The sequence below is a fragment of the Martes martes genome (genome assembly GCF_963455335.1).
Source record: "Martes martes genome assembly, chromosome: 7".
NCBI classification, from domain to species: domain Eukaryota; kingdom Metazoa; phylum Chordata; class Mammalia; order Carnivora; family Mustelidae; genus Martes; species Martes martes.
The window spans coordinates 146,125,337-146,143,876 of record NC_137894.1 but is presented as its reverse complement, the minus strand read 5'-3'; the positions used below and the strand labels follow the sequence as shown (position 1 = coordinate 146,143,876).

Genomic DNA, 18,540 nt, shown 5'->3' with positions numbered 1-18,540 from the left:
GCCACCCAGGGGGAGTCAAACTCCCCAGCAGGCCCCTGACAACGCAAGGGGGACTCGAACCCCCTGGTGATCACCTGACTGCCTAGGGGGACTCGAACCCCAGAGACAGCCCAGGGGGACTTGAACCCCGACCATCTAGGGGGACTCGTACCCCCCGACCGCCCAGGGGTCTCAAACCCCCTGTCGATATACCAGCAGAGGGATGGGGCATCCCTGCATCCACTCCAGCCCTGGGGAGCATGGCTGCGTCCAGCTTCTCCCCGGTGGGCCATACCCTGGAGCTCCAACCAGATGGACAAGATCCCAATACCCAAGATCCCAATACCTCCAGAGGCTTTTCCCAAAAATTCCGATGCTGGCTCAGGGCTCATCGTTTGATCCCAGACGAGCCCCCAATGTTAGGATCCGTGATCAAAGGAATGAGACTGATGCAAAGCGAAAGTCAAGCAAAGCTTTATTTCGTGCCAAACATCAAAAGCAAACCAACCAGTAGGGGCCATCTGTTACGAAGAGGCAATGATGATGACCCTGACGAGGCCACTCCCTAGACGAGGCTGCTCCAGACGAGGCTGCTCTCGAGGATGAAGAGGCAACAACGACAAGGATGACAACCCCGATGACAAAAACTCTGCTCACCATGATGCCACTCCAACGAGGCTGTTCCCTGGATGAGGCTGCTCACCCACGAGGCCGCCCCCTGGACAGGGCCACTCCCCAGAATGAGGCCGCTCCCCCGAGGCCTCTCCGGCAAGGCTGCACCCCAGACGGGGCCGCTCCCCGGAATGATGTCTCTCCGACGAGGCCTGGCCGCCCCAGCGAGGCTGCTTCCCAGATGGGGCCACTCTCCAGAATGATGGCTTGGGACGGCAAGGCCACTCGCGTGGGGCTGCAGCTTGGGGCAGTGAAGCTGCTCAAGGTGGTGAGGCTGCTGGTGGCGAGGCCATTCTCCATGGCGCCGCTGCCAACGACTATGACCACCAGGAGGAAGAGGATGCTCCCGCCGACCATGACGACCACAACGCTCCGACGACTACCCTAACGGCTCCTGACAGCTACTCTAAAGGCTATTCTAATGGCTATTCTAACTCCTCCTACTACTCCTCCCTCAGCCTCACAGATTAACTTTTATAGAGGTGGTTGAGCCCAGCCCACACCAGGTGGCAAATGAGATTTCAACTCACCACAATAATATATGCATGCCCCACTGATTGGATGTCTGCATCCGGCCTGGCCCACCCCTATATCCGGGGTTTGTAACTAAGTTCCTCTGGCTAACCAGGCCCTTACATTATACCATATAACAAGTTCATAAATATGACCCTCTGGCCCATCTTTAATCAAAATTATTGATGAATGTGATTCAAGAACGATATATAAAAAAGACTGATAATATCGAACATATGGGCTATGTACCTCATGATAATACTCCAAGTAATTTGGATATTCCTGATCACAAATGGTCATGAATTCAATATAGTAATTGATATCAATATATTGAAAGAATGTGTCAATTAAACTAAATACCCTTATCAGGAATTGGGCACATTTTGACACATTGTTAAACACAGTATACATTGAGTTGGAACTTAGGGCAAGTGCTTTCATATTTCCATGATGGGATGAATACATCTTACTAGAGATCCTGGGGACAACAATGATATTTATATGAGAGAAAAGGGGGTCCCTAACCTCCCAATATCCCAGTTTATAGGTAGGTCCCATTGCATTCATGTCTGCCACTATCTGAGAAACAATGTATTCAAACCTTTGGGAATCGCTGAGGGGTTTGATATCATAAGCAAGGTCATCCAACTTCAAGACAACTTCAAGACCCCCGTAGCATGTATCCACCGTGACCGTGGAAAAAGGAATCTCCTCCAGGTAGCCGAGGTAGTAACAGTCTGGAGGGATGAAGGGATAGTCCATCTGCAAGGCTCCTTGGTCGTCCTGAGTCATCATCAGCAGATGTCTGGACCAAAACAGTTTCTTGTGCCGCATGTGGATAACGTGCCTCTTGCCCCCAAATCGCAGGCAATAGGACAGCCAACCTGGCATCTGAACGCCTTTGCCATGGTGCAGCTCCTTCCTGGGAATGACCACCTCAGAGGAGATGTAGCGCCATGACGGATGGCCTTGAGAACATTGGACAGGAGCCAGCCCTGCCCAGACAGCAAGCAGCAAGAAGAGCTCCCTCATGATGACCTGGCCATCTGCCAACCTCAGGCCCCTGCTCAGAGATATCTGTCAACAAGAAGGGATCAAGGGTAGATCCTAGTGAGGGCCAGGTCTAGAGCATCTGACAGAATAGAGAGCTACTTCAGACTACCAGCACCCCACACCTGGGGGCCACCTGTGGAGATGAGGTCACAGTCACAGGGTGTGGCAGTGCACACAGGTCACAGTGCACAGGTGGACCTGCACACCAGTGCAGCTGGGTGGATGTGCGAGAGATGGGTGGGCCATGTGCATGAGTCCTCCCATGGACATGGGAAGTGTGTTGGGCCCAGAGGCTTCACCAGATACAAGACGTTCAATCTTTCCTCCAGATACCTGAATACATGATATACATTTATAAGGCAATAAACTCCTTTACCAGTTCCATCTCCCATGAAACTGCTGGGTCACTTTAGGTGGATTTCTCCCATAATTCACTATAAATATCACTGTTCCTACTTCGCTGGCATGTGGAGGTCGAGAGTGAAAATTTTATCATATAAAAAACAAACAAAAATTTACCTTATAGTTGTTGGAAATAATGGCTTATATGTTACATGTATTACTACGTGTCTATTCATGTTTGTCATATATTTGCAAGTAACTTGATCCTTTTGAGATTTATTTATTATTTTTAATTTAATTTTATTTTTTCAATGTTCCAAGATTTATTGTTTATGCACCACACCCAGTGCTCCATGCAATATGTGCCCTCCTTAATACCCACCACCAGGCTCACCTAAACCACCACCCCCATCCCCACCAAAACCCTCAGTTTGTTTCTCAGAGTCCACAGTCTCTCATGGTTCATCACCCCCCTCCAGTCTCCCCTGATTCACTTTTCCTTTCTTTCTGCTAATGTCCTCCATGTTATTCCTTATTCTCCACAAGTAAGTGAAGCCAAATGATACTTGACTCTCTCTGCTTGACTTATTTCACTCAGCATAATCTCCTCCAGGCCTGTCCATGTTGACACAAGAGTTGGGTATTCATCTTGTCTGAAGGAGGCATAACACTCTATTGTATATATAGACCATATCTTCTTTATCCATTTGTCTGTTTGTCCATTAAAGGGCATCTTGGCCCTTTCCACAGTTTGGCAACTGTGGCCATTGCTGTTATGAACTTTGGTGTACAGATGGCCCTTCTCTTCACTACATCTGTATCTTTGGGATAAATATGCACTAGCAAAATTGCAGGGTCATAGGGAAGCTCTATTTTCAATTTTTTTAAGGAATCTCCACACTGTTTTCCAAAGTGGCTGCACCAACTTGCATTCCCACCAACAGTGTAAGAGGGTTCCCCTTTCTCTGCATCCTCTCCAACACACGTTGTTTCCTGTCTTGGAAATTTTGGCCATTCTAACTGGTGTAATGTGGTATCTCAATGTGGTTTTAATTTGAATCTCCCTGGTGGCTAGTGATGATGAACATTTTTTTCATGTGTCTGATAAACATTTGTATGTCTTCTTTGGAGAAATGTCTGTTCATATCTTCTGCCCATTTTTTGACGTGATTATCTGTTTTGTGTGTGTTGGTTTGAGGAGTTCTTTATAGATCTTGGATATCAGTCCTCTGTCTATAGTCTTTATTCACAGGTATCTTATGGTTCTTGGTGCTACAGTAAATGGAATTGATCCTCTAATTTGCCTTTCTATACTTTCATTGTTAGTGTGTAAGAAAGCAACTGATTTCTGTGCACTGATTTTGTATCCTGCCACATTACTGAATTGCTGTATGAATTCTAGTAGTTTGGGGGTGGAGCCTTGTGGGTTTTCCATATAAAGTATCATGTCATATGTGAAGATGGAGAGTTTGACTTCTTCTTTGCCAATTTGAATAAATTTTATTTTTTTTGTTGTTGTTGTTGTGTGATTGCTCTTGCTAGAACTTCGAGTACTATGTTGAAAAAGTGTGGTGGGAGTGGGCATCCTTTTCGTGTTCCTGATCTCAAAGGGAAGACTCTCAGCTTTTCCTCATTGAGAGTGATATTTGCTTTGGGTTTTTCCTAGATAAATTTTGTGAAGTTGATTAATTTTCCCTCTATCCCTATACTCTGTAGAATTGCAATCAGGTATAGATACTGTATTGTGTCAAATGTTTTTTTTCTGCATCAATTGAGGGGACTATGTCGTTCCTCTCATCTCTTATTTATTTGTTCTATCACAACGATTGATTTCTGAATTTTGACTAAACCTAGCCAAAGAGGTGGAGGATCTGTATTCAGGAGCTACAGAACATTCATGAAAGAAATTGAGGAAGACAAAAACAAAGATGGAAGAACATTCCATGCTCATGGATTGGAAGAATAAACATTGTAAAAATGTCTGTACTTCCCAGAGTAATCTATACTTTCAGTGCCATCCTGGTCAAAATTCCACCGGCATTTTTCAAAGTGCTAGAGCAAACAATCCTAGAATTTTTTTGGAACCAGAAGAGATCCTGAATTGCTGAGAAAATGTTGAAACAGAAAAACAAACCTGGAGGCATAATGTTGTCTGAGTTCAAGCTTTACTACAAAGCTGTGATCACCAAGACAGCATGGTACTGATATAAAAATAGACACAGGTCAGTGGAAAAGAGTAGAGAGCCCCAAACTCTATGGTGAAATAAACTTCAACAAAAGTGGGAAAAAAATCCAGTGGAAAAAAGACAGTTTCTTCAATAAATGGTGCTGTGAAAATTGGACAGCTATGTATGGAAGAAGTAAATTTAAAGTTTCTCTTACACCATTCACAAAGATAAACTCAATGTGGTTAAAGACTTCAATGTGACATGGGAATTTATCAAAATCCTAGAGGAGAACATAGGCAGTAACTTCATTGACATCAGCCACAGCAACTTCTTTCAAGACATGTCTCCAAAGGCAACAGAAACACAAGTGAAAATGAACTTTTGGGACTTCATCAAGATTAAAAGCTTCTGTGAAGCAAAGGAAATAGTCAACAAACAATGAGACAACCCAGGAAGTGGGAGAAGATATTCGCAAATGACAGTACAAAGGGCTGATATCCAGGTTCTATAAAGAACTCCTCAAACCAACACACACAAAGCAGATAATCACGCCAAAGGATGGGCAGTAGACATGGACATAGACATAGACATAGACATAGACATGGACAGACAATAATCCAAAGAAGACATACAAATGTCAATCAGGCACATGAAAAAATATTCATCATCACTAGACATCAGGGAGATTAAAATCAAAACCACATTGAGATACCACCTTATACAAGGTAGTATGGCCAAAATTACCGAGACAGGAATCAATGTGTGTGGGAGAGGATATGGAGAAAGGGGAACCCTCTTCCACTATTGGTGGGAATGCAAGTTGGTGCAGCCACTTTGGAGAACAGTGTGGAGATTCCTAAAGAAATTAAAAATAGAGCTTCTCTCTGACCCTGAAATTGCACTACTGGGTATTTATGACAAAGATACAGATGCAGTGAAAATCAGGGCCATCTGTACCCCAATGTTTATAGCAGCAATGGCCACCGTCGCCAAACTGTGGAAAGAGCCTTCAAAATACGAATGGATAAAGAAGTTATGGCCCATGTATCCTATGGAGTATTATGCCTCCTTCAGTAAAAATGAATACCCAACTTTCGTAGCAACATGGACGGGACTGGAAGAGATTATGCTGAGTGAAATAAGTCAATTACAGAGTCAATTATCATTTTGTTTCACTTACTTGTGGAGCATAAGGAATAACAGGGAGGATACTGGGAGAAGGAGAGGAAAAGTGAGTGGGCAGAAAGTGGAGGGCGTGATGAACCATGAAAGACTGTGGACTTGGAGAAACAAACTGAGGGTTTTGGAGGGGAGTGGGTTGGGGTGTTGGGTGAGCCTGGTGGTGAGTATTAAGGAGGACACATACTGCATGGAGCACTGGGTTTGGTGCATATACAATGAATCTTGGAGCACTAAAGAAATAAAATCGAATTTTAAAAAATGAAATAAAAAGTGAAAAAAAAAAGATAAGAATGCGTAAAAAAAGAAAAGAAAAAGCCACAAAAGTATAAAACCCTCCAGAGAACAAAAGTCTGGAAAACTAGTTTAAATATAGCACAGCCCCTTGATAGGGGCAAGGATGACTCAACCCATGGAAGACTGACTGAAATGAATGAAGCAGGTCCCTCCCCCAGAAGGCAAGCTGAAAGAATGAGAGGACAACTACCACAGGGTCTCCATAAAACTGTAAAACCCCTACATCATGGAAAACAATATATTAAGCTCAGAGTATTGCCCTAAAACCTGTATATTTCATAGACACAAGTTTTTCTTTTAATTCAATCTCAGGATATATAATTTTTTTTTTTTACCAACTTACCATTACAACTACATGTTTTATACAACATATTCCATAATAACCTTTTAACTTGAACTTTTTTTTCATACATTCACCTGTGTTTTTCTTTTTCTATTATTTTTTCTTCTTAAATATACATATATATATTTAAATCTCAAGGAAATCTTTTTTTTCCCTATTGAATACTACCCCTATATATAAACCAGTTATAATCTCCCTTTATCTCTGGAATGTTGAGTCTTTAACAAAGATATCAAGATATACCCAGGAAGAACCAAAGTAAACTTTCTTGCCTATATTGAGGTTGTATAACCACCTTCCCATCGTTCTCTTCTGTCAGTGTTTCTGTGTATTTGTTTTTGTTCTGGTATTAAATAAATCTTATTCTTGGACTTCATTTGACTGGGTTCTTCTTTTTTATTTCTTGTTATTTACTTTTTTGGATCTTTTTGTCCTACTTTGTTTATATGCCTTATGTATCTTACTTTTGGGGACTCATTTTGGTGAGGTTTTCTATTATCTCCCTCTCTCCCTCTTTTTTTTTTTCTTTTTTCTTTCTTTTTGGTAGTGATTTCCAATTGCTCCCATGGTGCAGCTTGCCTGGAACGTGGTTGATATATTCAGCTATACATCCAATCATCCACCTCTCACTAAAATGACTAGGAGAAGGAACACCCAACAGGGGAAAAATTTAGAGACTGTGCTCTCACCATCAGAGCTATTGGATATGGACATAAACATGACAGAAAGAGAGTTCGGGGGGGCGGGGAGGAGTCAAGATGGTGGAGAAGTAGCAGGCTGAGATGATATCGGGTAGCAGGAGATCAGCTAGACAGCTTATCTAACCATTGTGAACACCTACAAATCCAACGGGAAATCGAAGAGAAGAAGAGCAACAATTCTAGAAACAGAGAATCGATCACTTTCTGAAAGGTAGGACCTGCGGAGAAGTGAATCCAAAGCGACGGGATGATAGACCCTGGGGGGAGGGGCCGGCTCCCGGGAAGCGGTGGAGCAACGGGAGCACAAAATCGGGACTTTTAAAAGTCGGCTCCACTGGGAGACATCGCTCCAGAGGCTAAACTGGGGGGAAACCCAGGCGGGGTCAGCATAACCCCAGGTCCTGCGGGGTCACAGAAGGACTGGGGATGTCTGAGTGCTGAAGAGCTCACAGGTTTTAGAGTGGGGAAGCCGGCTATAGCGACAAAGCCGAGGAGTGATCTCTAAGCCCGGGGTTACCTTGTGCCAGTCGCAGACTTTGTGGACTCGGAGTGCGGGCAGAGGCCACGGAGACGGAAGCGACCTGGCGCTTTTCTCCAGCTCCAGCAATTGGCTGCTTTCCTCGAGGCGCGACCGCAGGCCAGGGAGGCGGGGCTATTGGGCGCTTTGCTCTGAAAGCGCACTGAGGAGCAGAACCCCAAGCTCTCGACTCCTCCAGGCCGAGAGATTGGGAGGCCGCCATCTTCATTCCCGTCCTCCGGAACTCTACAGAAAGCGCTCAGGGAACAAAAGCTCTAGATAGCAAACCCAAGCTAATTACTTAGCCCGGCCCCTGGCAAGGGCGGTCCAATTCCGCCTGCGGCAAAGACACTTGAGAATCACTACAACAGGCCCCTCCCCCAGAAGATCAACAAGAAACCCATCCAAAACCAACTTCAGTCACCAAGAACAGCAGAATTCCACAGCAGGAGAAAGCAAATCCTACCTGGACAAAATGACAAGGCAGAAAAACTCACCTCAAAAAAAAGAACAAGAGGTCGTACCGAAGGCTGGAGACCTAATCAATACGGACATTGGTAACATGACAGATCTAGAGTTCAGAATAACGATTCTCAAGGTTCTAGCCGGGCTCGAAAAAGGCATAGAAGATATTAGAGAAACCCTCTCCGGAGAGATAAAAGCCCTTTCTGGAGAAATAAAAGAACTAAAATCTAACCAAGTTGAAATCAAAAAAGCTATTAATGAGGTGCAATCAAAAATGGAAGCTCTCACTGCTAGGATAAATGAGGCAGAAGAAAGAATTAGTGACATAGAAGAACAAATGACAGAGAATAAAGGAGCTGAGCAAAAGAGAGACAAACAAATACTGGACCACGAGGAGAGAATTCGAGAGATAAGTGACACCATAAGACGACACAACATTAGAATAATTGGGATTCCAGAAGAAGAAGAGAGAGGGGAGCAGAAGGTATATTGGAGACAATTACTGGAGAGAATTTCCCTAATATGGCAAAGGGAACAAACATCAAAATCCAGGAGATGCTAAGAACGCCCCTCAAAATCAATAAAAATAGGTCCACACCTCGTCACCTGATAGTAAAATTTACAAGTCTTAGCGACAAAGAGAAAATCCTGAAAGCAGCCCGGGAAAAGAAGTCGGTAACATGCAAAGGTAAATACATTAGATTGGCAGCGGACCTATCCACAGAGACCTGGCAGGCCAGAAAGAACTGGCATGATATATTCAGAGCACTAAATGAGAAAAACATGCAGCCAAGAATACTATATCCGGCTAGGCTATCATTGAAAATAGAAGGAGAGATAAAGAGCTTCCAGGACAAACAAAAGCTGAAAGAATTTGCAAACACCAAACCAGCTCTACAGGAAATATTGAAAGGGGTCCTCTAAGCAAAGAGAGACCCTAAAAGTAGTAGATCAGAAAGAAACAGAGACAATATACAGTAACAGTCACCATACAGGCAATACAATGGCACTCAATTCATATCTCTCAATAGTTACCCTGAATGTTAATGGGCTCAATGCCCCAATCAAAAGACACGGGGTATCAGAATGGATAAAAAAACAAAACCCATCCATATGCTGCCTACAAGAAACTCATTTTAGACCCGAAGACACCTCCAGATTTAAAGTGAGGGGGTGGAAAACAATGGACCATGCTAATGGACATCAGAAGAAAGCTGGGGTGGCACTCCTTATATCAGATCAATTAGATTTTAAGCCAAAGACTATAATAAGAGATGAGGAAGGACACTATATCATCCTCAAAGGGTCTGTCCAACAAGAAGACCTAAGAATCTTAAATATCTATGCCCCTAACATGGGAGCAGCCAACTATATAAACCAATCAATAACAAAAATCAAAGAAATACATCGACAGTAATACAATAATAGCAGGGGACTTTAACACTCCCCTCACTGAAATGGACAGATCATCTAAGCAAAAGATCAACAAGGAAATAAAGGCCTTAAATGACACACTGGACCAGATGGACATCACAGATATATTCAGAACATTCCATCCCAAAGCAACTGAATATACATTCTTCTCTAGTGCACATGGAACATTCTCCAGAATAGACCACATCCTGGGTCATAAATCAGGTCTCAATCGGTACCAAAAGACTGAGATCATTCCCTGCATATTTTCAGACCACAATGCTCTGAAGCTCGAACTCAATCACAAGAGGAAATTTGGAAAGAACGCAAATACATGGAGACTAAACAGCATCCTTCTAAAAAATGAATGGGTCAACCAGGAAATTAAAGAAGAATTGAAAAAATTCATGGAAACAAATGATAATGAAAATACAACAGTTCAAAATCTGTGGGACACAACAAAGGCAGTCCTGAGAGGAAAATATATAGCGGTGCAAGCCTTTCTCAAGAAACAAGAAAGGTCTCAAATACACAACCTAACCCTACACCTAAAGGAGCTGGAGAGAGAACAACAAAGAAAGCCTAAACCCAGCAGGAGAAGAGAAATCATAAAGATCAGAGCAGAAATCAATGAAATAGAAACTAAAAAACAATAGAACAAATCAACAAAACTAGGAGCTGGTTCTTTGAAAGAATTAATAAGATTGATAAGTCCCTGGCCAGACTTATCAAAAAGAAAAGAGAAAGGACGCAAATAAATAAAATCATGAATGAAAGAGGAGAGATCACAACCAACACCAAAGATATACAAACAATTATAAGAACATACTACGAGCAACTCTACGCCAACAAATTTGACAATCTGGAAGAAATGGATACATTTCTAGAGACGTATAAACTACCACAACTGAACCAGGAAGAAATAGATAACCTGAACAGACCCATAACCAGTAAGGAGATTGAAACAGTCATCAAAAATCTCCAAACAAACAAAAGTCCAGGACCAGACGGCTTCCCAGGGGAATTCTACCAAACATTTAAAGAAGAATTAATTCCTATTCTCCTGAAACTGTTCCAAAAAATAGAAATGGAAGGAAAACTTCCAAACTCATTCTACGAGGCCAGCATCACCTTGATCCCCAAACCAGACAAGGATCCCACCAAAAAAAAAAAAGAATTACAGACCAATATCTTTGATGAACACAGATGCGAAAATTCTCACCAAAATACTGGCCAATAGGATCCAACAGTACATTAAAAGGATTATTCACCACGATCAAGTGGGATTTATTCCAGGGCTGCAAGGTTGGTTCAACATCCACAAATCCATCAATGTGATACAATACATTAATAAAAGAAAGAGTAAGAACCATATGATACTCTCAATAGATGCTGAAAAAGCGTTTGACAAAGTGCAGCATCCCTTTCTGATTAAAACTCTTCAAAGTGTAGGGATAGAAGGCACATACCTCAATATTATCAAAGCCATCTATGAAAAACCAACTGCAAATATCATTCTCAAAGGAGAAAAACTGAAAGCTTTTCCGCTAAGGTCAGGAACACGGCAGAGATGTCTGTTATCACCACTGCTGTTCAACATAGTACTAGAAGTCCTAGCCTCAGCAATCAGACAACAAAAGGAAATTAAAGGCATCCAAATTGGCAAAGAATAAGTCAAACTATCACTCTTTGCAGATGGTATGATACTATATGTGGAACACCCAAAAGGCTCCACTCCAAAACTGCTAGAACTTATACAGGAATTCAGTAAAGTGTCAGGATATAAAGTCAATGCACAGAAATCACTCGCATTTCTTTACACTAACAACAATACAGAAGAAAGAGAAATTGAGGAGTCAGTCCCATTTAAAATCGCACCCAAAACCATAAGATACCTAGGAATAAATCTAACCAAAGAGGCAAAGAATCTATACTCAGAAAACTATAAAGTCCTCATGAAAGAAATTGAGGAAGACACAAAGAAATGGAAAAATATTCCATGCTCATGGATTGGAAGAACAAATATTGTGAAAATGTCTATTCTACCTAAAGCAATCTACACATTTAATGCAATCCCTATCAAAATCCAACACATTTTTTTAAAGAAATAGAACAAATAATCCTAAAATTTATATGGAACCAGAAAAGACCTCGAATAGCCAAAGGAATATTGAAAAAGAAAGCCAAAGTCGGTGGCATCACAATTCCAGACTTCAAGCTCTATTACAAAGCTGTCATCATCAAGACAGTATGGTACTGGCACAAAAACAGACATATAGACCAATGGAACAGAATAGAGAGCCCAGAAATAGACCCTCAACTCTATGGTCAACTAATCTTCGACAAAGCAGGAAAGAATGTCCAATGGAAAAAAGACAGCCTCTTCAACAAATGGTGCTGGGAAAATTGGACAACCACATGCAGAAAAATGAAATTGGACCATTTCCTTACACCACACACGAAAATAGACTCAAAACGGATGAAGGACCTCAATGTGAGAAAGGAATCTATCCAAATCCTTGAGGAGAATGCAGGCAGCAACCTCTTTGACCTCAACCGCAGCAACTTATTCCTAGGAACATCGCCAAAGGCAACAGAAGCAAGGGCAAAATGAACTATTGGGATTTCATCAAGATCAAAAGCTTTTGCACAGCAAAGGAAACAGTGAACAAAACCAAAGACAACTGACAGAATGGGAGAAGATATTTGCAAACAACATATCAGATAAAGGGCTAGTATCCAAAATCTATAAAGAGCTTATCAAACTCAATACCCAAAGAACAAATAATCCAGTCAAGAAATGGGCAGAGGACATGAACAGACATTTCTGCAAAGAAGACATCCAGATGGCCAACAGACACATGAAAAAATGCTCCACATCACTCGGCATCAGGGAAATACAAATCAAAACCACAATGAGATGCCACCTCACACCAGTCAGAATGGCTAAAATTAACAAGTCAAGAAATGACAGATGCTGGCGAGGATGCGGAGAGAGGGGAACCCTCCTACACTGCTGGTGGGAATGCAAGCTGGTGCAGCCACTCTGGAAAACAGTGTGGAGGTTCCTCAAAAAACTGAAAATAGAGCTACCCTATGACCCAGCAATTGCACTACTGGGTATATATCCTAAAGATACAAGCGTGGTGCTCCGAAGGGGCACGTGCACCTGAATGTTTATAGCAGCAATGTCCACAATAGCCAAACTGTGGAAAGAGCCTAGATGTCCATCAACAGATGAATGGATAAAGAAGATGTGGTATATATACACAATGGAATACTATGCAGCCATCAAAAGACATGAAATCTTGCCATTTGCAACGACGTGGATGGAACTAGAGGGTATCATGCTTAGCGAAATAAGTCAATCGGAGAAAGACAACTATTATATGGTCTCTTTGATATGAGGAAGTGGAGATGCAAGGCGGGGGGGTGTTGGGGGGAGGTAGTAAAAGAAAAAATGAAAAGATGGGATTGGGAGGGAGACAAACCATAAAAGACTCAATCTCAAGAAACAGACTGAAGGTTGCGGGGGGGAGGGGGGACGGGAGAGGGTGGCGGGGGGAAATGGTCATTGGAGAGGGTATGGTCTATGATGAGTGCTGTGAAATGTGTAAACCTAGCGATTCACAGACCTGTACCCCTGGGGATAAAAATACATTATATGTTTATTAAAATAAAAAATAATAAAAAAAGAGAGTTCAGGGTAACAATTATCCAGACAATGGCTAGGGTGGAGGAAACCATTGATGACAACACAGAATCTCTAAATGCAGAAGTGAGAGCTGATCAGGCAGAAGTTAAAAATGCTCTCAGTGAGATCCAATCTAATCTAAATAGTCTAACAGCTAGGGTAACTGAGGCAGAAGATCCTGATAGGCAAAAAGGATCGGGAGGAAGCCTGAAACAAACAGCTTAGACGCCCTGAAAAACACAATTAGGGAAATGAATGATGCCATGGAATGTTCCAACGTCAGAATCATTGCTATTCCTCAGGGGATGGAGAAAGAGAGAAGACTAGAAGATATTGTTGATCAAATTCTGGTTGAAAATTTCCCTAGTCTGGGGACTGGAAGAGCCGTTCATGTCCTAGATGCAGAAAGGGTACCCACCAAGATCAACGAATCTAAAAAGGCCTCAAGACACTTTATTGTGAAACTTACGAACCATAATTTTAGACAAGAGTTTCTGAGGGCATCTAGGGGGAAGAGATTCCTTACATACAGAGGAAGAACCAACAGAATAACGCCACACCTGTCCACAGAAACCTGGCAAGCCAGAAAGGGCTGGCAAGACATACTCAGGGCACTAAATGAGAAGAACGTGCAGCCAAGAATATTTTATCCAGCAAGGTTGACATTCAAAATGGATGGAGAGATAAATAGGTTCCAAGAATGCTAAGGTTTAAAAGAATATGTGACTACTAAGCCAACACCACAAGAAATATTCATAGGGATCCTACAAAAGGAGAAAGAACCCAAGAGTGACACAGAACAGAAATTTACAGGGACAATCTCTAGAAACAAGGACTTCACAGGCAACTTGATGTCAATAAAAATGTATCTTTCAATAATCACTCTCAATGTGAATGTCATAAATGCTCCCATAAAATGGCACAGATTGCAGATGGGATAAAACGACAGGACCCCACCACATGCTGTCTATACAAACAGAAATCGACAAAGACTGGGACACCTGGGTGGCTCAGTTAGTTAAGAAGCTGCCTTTGGCTCAGGTCATGATCCCAGCGTCCTGGGATCAAGTCCCACATCAGTCTCCTTGCTCCCCAGGGAGCTTGCTTCTCCCTCTGCCACTCTGTCTGCCTGTGCGCTCTCTCTCTCTCTCTGACAAATAAATAAATAAAATCTTAAAAAAAAATAAATGGACAAAGACTGACAAAATTAAATGACAAGAAAAAAAAATAAGAACCCAGCCAAAATGAACCCCAAGAATAAGATTTATATAATGTCAGAACAAAAACAAATACACGGAAGCACTGACAGAAGAAAAAGATGGGAGGGTGGTTGTAAATTTTAATGTGGGTGAGGAAGGTTATTTTGGTTCTTCCTGGGTGTATCTTGTTATCTTTGTTAAAGAACTCAATGTTCCAGAGATAAAGGGAGATTAAAACTGACTTATATACCGGGGTGGTATTGAATAGGGAAAAAGGATGACTTTGAAGCTTACTTCTAAATGTATTTTTAAAAAAGTAGAAAATGGAAAGAAAAAGAAAAACACAGTTGTATGTATGAAAAAGTTCAAGTTAAAAGGTGATTATGGAATATATTGTATTAAACCTCTCATTCTAATGGTCGGTAGGTTTAGGAAATTAAAAGCATAAGAATCCTGAGAATGAATTAAAACAGAACAAAACAAACAAGTTGTATCTATAAAATTTACAGGTTTTAGGGCAATACCATGAGCTTAATCTATTGTTTTCTCCTGAAGTTGGGGTTTTACAGTTTTCTGGGGACCCTGTGGTGGTTGTCCTTTGGTTCTTTTGGCTTGCCTTCTGGGGTAGGAGCCTGCCATATTGTTTTCCAGTCAGTCTTTCTTGGGTTGTGTTGTCCTGCCCCCTATCAAGGTGCTGGGCTCTGTGGAAACCTGTTTTTCAGGATTTTTTTTTCTCTGGAGGATTGTTTTATTTTGCTGTTGTTGTTCTTGTTCTTGTTTTGTTTTGTTTTTTGTTTTTGTTTTTGTTTTGTGCGGCTTTTTGTGGCTTTTTGGAGGTTTAGTGTAAAGCAAACTGCACCCAGACCTCTGCCTCAGAGAGAAGCCTCAGTCTGTTCCCCTCTTGGTGGTCCAGAACACACAGACTCCCCCTCTGGAAACTCCGCTGAACAGCGTAAGCTCCCACAGGTGGTGTGCATCCCCAGCCACTGTTTCAGGGGACACTCCAAGCCCCTGCTTGTCTCTGTACCCCTGTTCCATTAAATCCAATAGTGATATTGCTCCAGTGGGCCCTCTTCCAGTGGCTCCCTGTGCTCGGACTGCTGTCTGGCGACCGGACCCAAGCTGCCAGGTGTGCTCAGTTGCATGGCTGCTGCTGTTGAGGAATCCCAGGCATAGATCTCACCAAGTTCTTTCAGGCTGAGTCTGGGAGCATCCAGCTCCCCGGGTGGTCCTAGAGACTGCCGGTTAGCATCCACATCAAGTTCTCTTAGGCACAGGTGGGGAGCCTGTGGGCAGACCCTGCTTGTGCAGTGTGCACAGAGGGCAAAAGGCTATGGTTCTAGAGAGCACCCGCCAACCGTCCCATGCATGGAGCCAAGCTTAGTGGTAGTGCAAGCAACATACATCCAGGGGCACAGGGACCAGGAACTGGAGGCTCTGCCACACTCTTTCTGGCATAGGTGTTCACCAGTGGTGGCCATCCTGGGTACCTGGGCTTAGGCCCATGCCTGTGACCACCCGATTCCACCAGTTTCTCCTTAAGATATTTTGTTCTTTTGGGGTTCTTTTAACCAGACTCCAAGTTAATGCTGGCCCCCAACCACAGGGAATGTTCATATTGGGGTAGTACTTTCCAATGGGTCACTTCTGGTGCTTCCCTCCCCCTTCTGCTTATCCTATGATAGCAGTCCAAGCATTTCCACTCTGCTTTACCTCTCCACTGGTGTCTTCTGTCCCCATGGAGATCCAGGAGTGTATAATCCTACCTTTCAGGCTGATTTCATGGGTGTTCAGAGTGTTCTGGTAGATATTTAGCTCACTTTAGGGGACGGGTTGAAACAGGGTCTCCCACTTCTCCACCATTTGGCCCATCCTCCTTGGTCAGATATTCTTTTTTGCAATTTCAAAAGGCCCTTAAGGTTGAAAAAGACACATTGAGCATGTGGGTGGATTTGAGTGATAGTGGATCTGTGACAGTTTCATGAGCAGGATGTCTTGTGCCTGCAGTTGTCCAGTGTGAGATGCATTTGGTGGAGTCTGGAGAGACCTGATGAAGCCTGAGTGGGGGGTGTCTCTGAGGCTCTCCTGTGCAACCTCTGGACTCACCTTCAGTAGCTTCTCAATGCACTTGGCCCACCAGGCTCCAGGGAAGGGGCTTCAGTTAGTCTTATGTATTAGCAATGGTGTAAGTAACATATACTATGCAGACTCTGTGAGTTCCTCCTTGAGTCATTTTGCTCAGAAAAGTATGTATGAGAGGGTGAGAAGAGTCCAAAATATGAACCATGACCCAAGCAGAATACACCAAAGACAAATCCAAGCAGTCAGCAACCATAACAGAGAAGCAAAATAAAACTAAACTAAACTAAAGGGGGGGACTATAATCTCACAGGATGGACAAAACCAAGTGATCCACTTGTGACTGAGAGAATTTTGGTCTGTGTTTTAGAGGACACTAAATCCCAAAATTTCACTTTCTTTGAAAAAGAAATATATATATATATATATATATATATATATATATATATATATATATATATATGAGAGAGAGAGAGACAGACTGGCAGAAAGAGAGACAGACTGGGAGAGTGAAAGAGAGAGGGTAATGGAGTGAAGAAAGGACTGAAATGAAACATATATCTATAAAATGTAAAAAATACTGTGTGTGTGTGTGTGTGTGTGTGTGTGTGTGTGTGTTACGTTAGTCACCATACAGTACATCATCAGTTTTTGATGTAGTGTTCCAAGATTCATTGTATATATACATAACACCCAAACTTTTGCATCAACATGGATGGGGCTGGAGATTATGTTGAGTAAAGTAAGTCGAGTAAAATTAGTCAAGGATCATATGATTTCACTTACTTATGAAACATAAGGAATAACAGGGAGGACATTAGGAGAAGGAGGGGAAAAGTGAGTTGGGGGAAATCAGAGGGGAAGATGAACCATGGGGGACTCTGGGCTATGAGAAACAAACTGACAGCTTTAGAGGTGAGGGAAATGGGTGAGCCTGGTGCTGGGTATTAAGGAGGGTAATAAAACTTTTTATTTATCATTATTTTATGTATGCATGTATGTATGTATATATGTATTATTACTATTACTATTGCTATTTATTACTATTATAGAGGGGATATTTGCAACCTCTATGTGGTCAGTAAGTGGTAATATCTGCAGAGGCTACATCTGGGAAGAGTAGGGAGGTGTCAGCCTGCAGAGTCCAGGACTGTAGCTTGATCCCTAACAGGTTTGGATCTTCTCTCCTGACATCAGAAATGTGATGATGTGTTTGGGGAAAAGAAAGGACATGAGAAGCATAGATGAATTTCTATACCCCAGTCTCCATTTGATCATCACACACATCATATACTGGTAGGACAGTCCGGAACTCATGGTCACAAGTCATGGGCTGACAGGTGTGCCAGGTTCAAGCTCAGTCTACATCAGCACATCATCCTTGCTGTCCCCCTTCAGTGCTGAATTCCTGCAGAGGCTTCTCCTCACAGACTACAGCCTGGGAGTGTCCCTGTCCCTTGGTCAGTACTGCTGGCCATCACACAACATGGGTAACATGAGACTCCGTGAAAGTGTGACACTTACATCCCACCCTGTAGTAGTTCCTGGGATCAGTGTGTCCAGGTACCACACACGGGGCTCAGGTCTACACATATTTATTCTCCTACCATCTGGAGGTCTACGTGAAATCAAGTCCACTAGGCTACAGTCAGTGTTGGCAGGCTATACCCCTGCAGAAGCTCTGGGGTTGAATGTGTTCCTCCTGGTTTCCAGAGCTGTGCCTCTTGCATTTTCAAACTCATGACTCCTTCCTCCACCTTCACAGTGAGAAGACCATAGAGCATCAATGGTCACATGAGTCAGTTCTACTGGGGCCTAACCTCCCTCTGTTGCCTCTCATAAGAGCACTTGACTTTACATCGGGAGCCACCCAGATGCTCCAGAGATTTTATTCCATTTTCCTTAAGTATCGCTGACACAGAGTGT

At 42.7% G+C, this 18,540-nt stretch overlaps 1 protein-coding gene across 1 annotated transcript; it reads right to left on the bottom strand.

Moving 5' to 3' along the window:
- Positions 1-1,283: 1,283 nt before the first annotated feature.
- Positions 1,284-2,196, bottom strand: LOC308346755 (disintegrin and metalloproteinase domain-containing protein 20-like; the record flags this gene model as incomplete). Its single annotated transcript, XM_080809780.1, has 2 exons — positions 1,284-1,331; positions 1,414-2,196. 2 exons carry the CDS (start codon positions 2,194-2,196, stop codon positions 1,284-1,286), a joined length of 831 nt encoding a protein of 276 aa, XP_080665906.1.
- Positions 2,197-18,540: the final 16,344 nt, after the last annotated feature.